This window comes from Falco peregrinus, chromosome 14, assembly GCF_023634155.1.
Source record: "Falco peregrinus isolate bFalPer1 chromosome 14, bFalPer1.pri, whole genome shotgun sequence".
NCBI lineage: Eukaryota > Metazoa > Chordata > Aves > Falconiformes > Falconidae > Falco > Falco peregrinus.
Window position 1 is genome coordinate 3,728,672 of NC_073734.1, and position 7,774 is coordinate 3,736,445.

General features: G+C 67.1%; 2 protein-coding genes across 3 annotated transcripts; one reads left to right on the forward strand and one right to left on the reverse strand.

Annotated features, from left to right (window-relative positions):
- Positions 1–36: 36 nt before the first annotated feature.
- Positions 37–1,838, forward strand: CHTF8 (chromosome transmission fidelity factor 8). Of its 2 annotated transcripts, none has more exons than XM_055818753.1 (4): positions 37–110; positions 531–563; positions 690–807; positions 887–1,838. In XM_055818753.1, exons 2-4 carry the CDS (start codon positions 541–543, stop codon positions 1,097–1,099), a joined length of 354 nt encoding a protein of 117 aa, XP_055674728.1. In that variant the 5' UTR covers positions 37–110; positions 531–540; the 3' UTR covers positions 1,100–1,838. The 2 variants fall into 2 exon arrangements, with proteins under 2 accessions (XP_055674728.1, XP_055674727.1); XM_055818752.1 differs by having other exon boundaries at positions 46–116.
- An 837-nt stretch (positions 1,839–2,675) lies between these two features.
- HAS3 (hyaluronan synthase 3) lies at positions 2,676–5,068 on the reverse strand. The gene is made up of 3 exons (XM_027783926.2): positions 4,448–5,068; positions 3,762–3,863; positions 2,676–3,667 (listed from the first exon to the last, which is right to left on the reverse strand). Exons 1-3 carry the CDS (start codon positions 5,066–5,068, stop codon positions 2,744–2,746), a joined length of 1,647 nt encoding a protein of 548 aa, XP_027639727.2. The 3' UTR covers positions 2,676–2,743.
- Positions 5,069–7,774: the final 2,706 nt, after the last annotated feature.

Below are 7,774 nucleotides of genomic sequence, written 5' to 3' on the forward strand. Positions count from 1 at the left end.
CGCGCCGCCCCGGAACAGGAAGTGCTCCCCCGGCACGGGGCGGGCGCGCGGCCGGAAGCGGAAGCAGAAGCGCGGCGCGGCGGGAGATTCGGGCGCTGCCGGAGCTGGGAGTGCGGGTTCGGGGCGGCGGGGCCGGGCCGGGGGCCGCGGGGAGCGGCCGGCGCTGGGCTGGGCTGGGCGGGGAGCGGGAGGCGGGAGAGGCCCGGCCCGCCGAGCGGCTCGGCCGGGCTGCCCCGGCCCGGGCCCGCACCTCCGGGGCCGCTGGAGGGCACCAGCGCCCCGCGCAACTGCCGCCGCGGCCCGGGGGCGCGGCAGGGCCCCCATGTCTGGGCATGGGGGGCGGGGGGCTCTGGGGCCCGGGGGGGCAGCAGGGGCCCTCGTGTCTGGGCATGGGGGGCTGGGGCCCGGGCGGGCTGAGGGCCCGGGGGTGCGGAGCTTGGGGGGGACGGGTACTGGGGCTGGGGGGCTCCCGCCGCAGCAGGGACTGCCCTAACCCCCCCGTACTGACTGTCTCTGCGGGCACTTTGCAGGGCCCGGAACATGGTGCAGATCGTCATCTCCAGGTGAGGCCACCGCAGGCTGCACGGCCCCGGTGGGCCGGATCCTGCCCCCAGCGGCACCCGGCTCTGCATTCACAGCCCCAGGCAAGGCTGGAGCCGCAGGGTGAAAGCTGCCTCTCTCGCCCACAGTGCGGGTGCTGGAGGCCTGGCGCAGTGGGTGCTGGTGGAGCTGCAGGGAGAGGTGGAGCCCCGGCAGAGCGGCGGGCTGGCAGGGAGCCTCCTGGGAGACCTGCATTATACCTGCGAGGTGAGGCAGCCTACTGCTGTGCCACGCCACCAGGGGATGGGGGCCCTGTCCACCCTCACCCTCTTGCTGTTCTCTCTAGGGGGTCCCCGTGCTCATCGTGGGCCACCACATCCTCTATGGGAAGGTGGTGCAGCTGGAGAAGCCTTTTGCTGTCCTGGTGAAGCAGGGAGCTGGTGAGCCCAGCCCGGTGGGGCCACACACCCACTACACCGTCACTGCCCTCATCAAAACCAAGCTCCTCTTCAAAACCCGCCCCAAGCCCATCATCACCAACGTACCTAAGAAAGTGTGAGGAGCCAAACTGGCGGCCATGAGCTCTATTCTGCTGCCAGGCAGCACCAGGCACTGCAGCCAGGACTCGGGGAGATCCAGGGCCAGCTCCAGCCTCATCCCGGTCCTGCACAGGGGGTTCCCAGGGCCACCTTGGGGTGCTGCATCCGGGCACCCAGAGCAATTCCCGGGACACTTGTTCCCCCTGTAATGACTCCATTTCTGAGACCTCTAGGGCACAAGCCCAGCTGCCGTCCCAGGTGAGATGAGTCCTGGTGAGCAGGGATGCTTCAAGCCCAGGCAGGGCTGGAGCTTTGGGGCTGCCCTCAGTACCTGGATTTGGCTATTCCCAGTGCACTGCCAGCTCTGCCTGTCATCCTGCCTGCAGCAGGGAGCCACAGTGTTATCAGCATGGAGAATCACTCCCCAACATGATATGTCCCCCCCTGCAGCTGTGGGGACAGCATGTGCCAGGCAGGGACTCTGCCCCAACATCGCTTGAGTCGCCTCATGGTGCCAGGGCAGGGGGAACTAGAGCCATCACCCTTCTCCCCACACACACCAGCCTTCCTCGGTGCAAGTCTTTATTTTGACAAATCCATCAGGATATAAAAAACAGGCTTTTCCAAAATATGAAAAAAAACCCGCAGGTTAAAAAATAAATAGATTTACAAACAAGTAGCAATAAGTATGAATACCAAAGAGCTACAAAAGTCTAAAAAACCTTGTATTAAATTAAACAAAACAATCTAAAAGCTCAATTGTAGAAAGATTTTTAAGCCCTGAAAAAAAGAGGGCCCAGGGGAGACAACCGCGTGAGTTTCCTGGGGAAGGGAAAGGTTGGGAACTGGCTCTTCTCCGCCCTCCTCTGCATGCCCAGGCTCAAAACCCAGTGTCTCCCCACTGTCTAGACAGATGCTGGGAAGGCAGCAGGGTTGGTATGATGGGGCCATGGCTTGGCTGAAACCAAGGGGTCACCAGGGGCCATGGTGACACTAGCCAAGCCATGGCCCCAGTTTCCCCTGTTTCTGCATGCTGGGGTCCCCCCCTGGCTCTTTGGCAAAGCTGAAGGGAAGTGCTGCCCTCCTGGGGCAGCCAGACCCCCCTGAAAGGGGCTGAGGGGGATGTGGGGGGGCTCCCTATGGGTACATGCCCGCACATACAAACAGCTGTGGGGGGCAGAGGCAGGCAGCACCAGCCAGCTGTGCTGGCACAGCGCCAGACAGAGACAGTACTGCATGGGGCTGTTTTGCTGTAGCACCATGGAGGTGGGACCAAGAAGTCCCTGTAGAAAGCACCGAAGGGTGGAGGACCCAGCCGCGGTGGTGGGGTGAGGGGAGCCCGGCCAGCAGTGCTCCATACAGCACACTGGGATACTCTGTATGGCATGGGGGGGGGGGGATGCTGCCATCACCCCTGCAGCACCAAGGCTGTGCCCAGCTGGTGACTGGCAGCCCCAGCTTAGCCTCTCCCCAGCCAGCTTAGTACAGAAAAAAGAAAAAATATGAAAAACCAAAACAGAACAACAAAAAAAGCAAGACTTGATCAGAAACACCATGGTGGGCGCGCTCAGCGCTGCCCAGCACCTGGCGGCTCAGTGCCAGGCGAGGAGGGGACCGGTAGTGGTTACCCCAGCACACAGGGCCACCCCGGCTCTCCCCCATGGTCAGACCTCAGCGAAGGCCAGCCCGCACTGCTCCTGCCGCTTGCCACAGCGCCGGGCGACGATAGCCAGGTAGAGGGTGAGCAGGGCCACCCAGTAGCAGGCGTAGAGGATGGCACCAGAGACGAGGAAGGCCACCTCTGTCTCGCTGAAGAGGTCCTGGCTGTAGGCGGTGTAGGCCAGCCCACCCAGCAGCACCGCCACCCACACAGACACTGGCAGCAGCCCCACGAAGTTAACCACGATGGTCCGGCGCCCCGACGTGCCCCAGCCCGACTTGTTGATGGTGGCAATGGCAAACATCTTGGCAGGCAGCAGGCTGGACATGTAGAGGAGGGCGTAAAGGGACATGAAGATCATCTCTGCGTTGCCCCGCAGGAAGCAGGCATAGGTGGCTTTGATGATGCCCACCAGCTGCACAGTCAGCAGGAAGAGGAGGATGTTCCAGATGCGGCCGCGGTAGAAGAGCTGGATAACGGTGGCGATGAGGAAGAAGGGGAAGAAGCCGGTCACCACTGACTCGTAGGTCATCCAGAGGTGATGCTTGTGGAACCACAGGGCGTTATAGAGCCACTCGCGGAAGTAGGACTTGCTCCAGCGGGTCTGCTGGTTGAGCCAGCGCAGGTAGCGAGTGGGCGTCTCCGTCAGGCACTTGGAGCGAGCCGTGTACTTGGTCTGGTAGCCCAGGCTGAGCACGCGGTTGGTGAGGTGCCGGTCATCCCCAAAGCTGCACTTGCTGCCCAGGAAGGTCTGGTGGTACCAGTCCTCAAGGAACTGCTGCAGCAGGGTGTTGCGGTACATGCCCAGGGGCCCGCTGATGCACTGCACGCAGCCAAAATAGGACTGGCAGGCACGCTCGACGTTGAAGGCCATCCAGTACCGCACGCTGCTCAGGAAGGAGATCCACGAGTCGTACTTGTTCAGGATCTGGGGAGGGGACGGATGTGAGCCCTGGCACTGCAACCCCCCCAGCACTGCTGCATCCCCCACCACCTTGTGCCCTCCCTTGCAGCCAGGGTACCTGGACGTCGCCACCGACGCCGCCGACACGGGGGTCAGCCTCCAGGATGCGGAGCATCTCGGCGGTGCAGGCGGGGTCCAGCACCGTGTCTGAGTCACACACCTGGGGGCAGAGGGAACGTCGAGCCCCGCTCCTGCCACCCACGCGCGCCCGGCAGACAGCCCAGCCCGCAGCCAGGCAAGCCTGAGCCGCAGCCGGCGAGACGAGGCAGAGCCTCAGAGACCGGCAGGCGGTGGCAGGGAGCGGAGTGCTCCATGGTGCCCGGCCACCACTGCCCCGGGCCACCCAGCCCTGCCACATGCCCCAGCCACTGGCACAGTGGTGGGACATGCCCTGGTCACCACCCCTCCCCCATGCATTGGCCCTGGCACCCCACACCGTGCCACAGTCCCACAGGGTGACACCAGCCTGGGGCAGGGGATGAGTGGAGGAGGTGATGTGAAACCCTCATGGGCAGCAGTGCGGGCAGGGCTCAACCCCTTGGGCCACCCTGGTGGCAGTTCACCCCCAGCCCCGGTGTCGGCTTGCAGCCAGTGCAAGGGGCCAGATCCAGCGCCAGGCAGGCGGGTGCTGCCGCAGGCTCACTGGGCCACTCCTGCTCCACCCACAGCCCCTCTGCCCAGCCACGCAGGCAGAGCACTGGCTGCCTGCATCCCCCCCCCCCCCCGCCCAGCCCATGCATCTACCTGGATATAGTCCACGGAGTCTCCGAGTGCTCGGAAGGCCGTGTACATCACCTCCCGCTTCCCGCCCCACTTCTGGAGGATGCAGGAGTATGTGGTGCCACGCACCAGCGCCTGGACGCGGGCCAGCCCTTCCCGCATCCCAGCCTCGGTCTCTCCCTCGCCCCATGCGTGGAAGTTGCTCCTCCAGACGTAGCTGCCTGAGTGCTCCGAGCCCATCACGTCATGGAAGATGTCCAGCATGTAGGTGTCGTCGGGGCCATTACCATCCACCACCATCACCACTTTGAGGTCGGGGAAGGCGATGCGCTTGACGGAGCGCAGGCACTTCTTCAGGTAGTTGGGATCTTCCTGGTAGGCAGCAATGCAGAGGGCCACCGAGCGCCCCAGCTGCACCGGCTGCCCTTCACCCCGCATGCGCCGGTGCTCCAGGAACGCGAAGAGGCTCTGAATGAAGAGGTGCAGCCCCAGGATGGCCCCGTAGAGCCCGAAGGAGAGGTAGTGCTTCTCTGTGTGGATGAACTGGTACCCCGTGACGTAGGCAGCAAGGATGCCGCCGAGCACCACCAGGGCGAAGAGGCTGGTCCCGACGACGCGCAGGGCTGTGGAGAGGCTCACTGGCATCTGGGGGGACACAGGCAGCGTCAGGGCAGGGCCAGGGGGGCAGCCCACGACGGGGCCCCCTGCTTGGCTCCCCAAAGGGGGAAGTGGGGAGACTGCACTTGTCTGCTGCCCCACGGTCACCCCATCCCTCGCCGGTCACCGGTCTGGGATTGAGACCTTACCGGTGGCTCTACAGGGGCAGGCGGGGAGTGGGGGTCTCAAGCATCCCACTGTGCAGGGTGCTGGCACCCACAGCCCCGCAGGGACACGCCTGCTCCCGGGCTAGAGGACAGGGAAGGGCACAGGGACGTTGGGTTCCCGGCCCCAGGGTGTCCCCAGAGGAGAGACACCCCCCCTGCCCATGGCCACCCCGACCGCCTGCAGCGGGACCCCCAGCACCGGCGATGGCAGCAGCCGGACCCCCGCCTCGCTGTGGGATGGGGACGGGGGGACAGGCAGCGCGGGCGGCACGGGCAGGCAGCGGGCACCCGCTCCCGACCGGCAGCGGTGGGGACTGCAGAGCTGCACCGCGGGGCGGGGGGCGCGGGCGGGAGCGGGGGGGCAGGAGCCGGGGGAGGGGAGGGGGCGCGCATGAACAGGGCAGGGGGTGCGGGCAGGGCGCAGAGCCAGCCCCGGGGACCCCCGTGCCACCGGCAGCTCCCCCCGGGCAGCCCCCGCAGGACCGCCCCCGGGCCCCGCAACCCCCCGGTGCCGGCTCCGCTCTCCCGGTGCCGCCGCCGGTCTCGCAGCACCGCGGGGGCGGGGACGCCCCGAGCCGGGGCCGGCAGGGGGAAGGAGAGACCGAGACCGGGACCGGGACCGGGACTCACCGTGGTGGTGCCGGTGCCGCCGCTCGCCCCGGCCGCCGCCGCCGCTGCTGTGAGCCTGGCCTGGCCCGCGCGGCCCCTTTATACCGCGGCGGGGCCGGCACCGCCCGCAGCCCGCGGGGGCCCCGCCCGGCACCGGCACCGGCACCGCCGGCACCGCCGGCACCAGCACCAGCTCCACCCGCAGCCCGCCGGGGCCCGGCCGGCACCGGCAGCACCTGGCACCGGCCCCAGCCCCGCACTGCGGGAGCAGTGACCGGCACCGGCATCACCCGGCGTGGCTGCTGCACCGGCACCAGCACCGGCACCGACATCGCCCGGCGTGGCTACTGCACCGGCAGCGACATATCCCGGCGCAGCTGCTGCACTGGCACCGGTGTCGCCCAGCACTGGTGCAGCACGGGCATCCCCCGACACCGGCATCCCCCGGCGCATCCGTAGGCACCACGGGCACCGCACAGCACCACGGCCGGGGACCAGCCGCAGCTCATCCTGCCGAGTGCCACGGGGCCACCTTGGGGTCCCCCCATGGCACCCCAGGGTCACTCTGTCTCCCCCTGCCCCACTCTTGGGGCCCCTCTCATGATGCCCGCGTGTAACACACGTCACCTCCCCATGCCTCTGTGTCCCCCCACGGTTACGAGTCACCTGGGAATGGCCAGGGCCTGCCACGTCACCTGTCCACATGGCCAGTGGGTCCCAGGGCAGGACTAGGGCCACGGCGAGGATGTGTCCCTGCACCGGGCTGATGGCAGGGGACAGCCAGTGCCGGGAGGGACCACGCTGAGCCCAGAGGAGCTGCAGCCTCGGCTTTGGGCTCGAATCCTGGGTTCCTCACCCTGATACGGGGCGCCTCGTCCTGCTGGGCTGGGAGCTGGAGCGAGGCAGTGCTGGGCTCCGGCCCGCAGCCTCCTCGCCCTGGGAGCTGGGGAAGGGGACCCCTGTGGTGGGAGCACCCCAGCCAGGCAGGCCCCCCTCGGCTGAGATCCCCAGCACCGCAGTGCTGGAAAACCCCCCTGGTAGGTGCCGGAGCAGTGCCCGGAGTGGGTGGTAAGGAACTGGTGAGCCCATGGACGCAGCAGGGATGTGCCGGGACCCCCAGTACCACTGGCGGGGCTCACACGTGGCCCGGCTGAGCCCAGCAGCAGTGGGCTGTGGTGGTGTGAAGCCAAGCACAGCCCAGTCAGACCTGGTGTGGTTGTGCTGTGCCGCTGCTGCTGTTCTGCCGGGGTCCCCGTGGCTGCAGGCGCCCATCTGTGGGAAGCGGGGAGGGGGACAGGGGCAGCATGTCCCCACTCCACAGCCCTCCCCATACCCCTCAGCAGGGACCCAGCCCCGGGGTCACCCCGTGGCCCCTTACCTTCCGGTGCACCCACAGCTGCCGGGTGCCCGTCCCTGCTGCCGGACCGGCCGCAGGAGCACTGCCCAAGGTGGGAACCAAACTCCCTCCTCCTCCGGCACAGCCACCTCCTTGTTCCCTGTGGCAGGATGGCCAGACGGTGCCCAGCCAGCACCATCAAAGAAGACTTTTCATTCAAAAACCATCCCCTGCCGCTGGCAGCAGGCCCTGGGCAGGCACCACCAGTACGGCAGCATCCCAGTGTGTGCCCATGGCCTGGCACCGGCACTGGTGCAGGCTGGCGGCAGTGAGAGCGAGGAGTGCTCGGTCACTGCCACTCCCTGGTGAGCACCATGTGTTCCCCGCTGCCCGTGCACACCCAGCCAAGTGGCACAGCTCGGCACGCACGGCACTGCACGGCACGGCAGACACTGTGAGGTGTGGGTCTGGTGCAGGCAGATTCACTGGGGGTGGAGACAGAGCTCAGCACCTCCAGCCTGGAGGGAAGAGGGGTGCTGGGCCCCTCGCACCATTCAGCACAGCACGACATGGGGCAGCTGG

What these genes read in the sequence shown, in the direction of transcription:
- CHTF8 (XM_055818753.1), top strand. Translation starts at nt 541, where the DNA reads ATGGTGCAGATCGTCATCTCCAG. An exon ending in GTGCAGATCGTCATCTCCAG is followed by an intron (nt 564 to 689) that starts GTGAGGCCACCG and finishes TCTCGCCCACAG; the next exon opens with TGCGGGTGCTGGAGGCCTGG. An exon ending in ACCTGCATTATACCTGCGAG is followed by an intron (nt 808 to 886) that starts GTGAGGCAGCCT and finishes TGTTCTCTCTAG; the next exon opens with GGGGTCCCCGTGCTCATCGT.
- HAS3 (XM_027783926.2), bottom strand. Translation starts at nt 5,068, where the DNA reads ATGCCAGTGAGCCTCTCCACAGCCCTGCGCGTCGTCGGGACCAGCCTC. An exon ending in ACTCCGTGGACTATATCCAG is followed by an intron (nt 3,864 to 4,447) that starts GTAGATGCATGG and finishes CTCTGCCCCCAG; the next exon opens with GTGTGTGACTCAGACACGGT. An exon ending in GCGTCGGTGGCGACGTCCAG is followed by an intron (nt 3,668 to 3,761) that starts GTACCCTGGCTG and finishes TCCCCTCCCCAG; the next exon opens with ATCCTGAACAAGTACGACTC.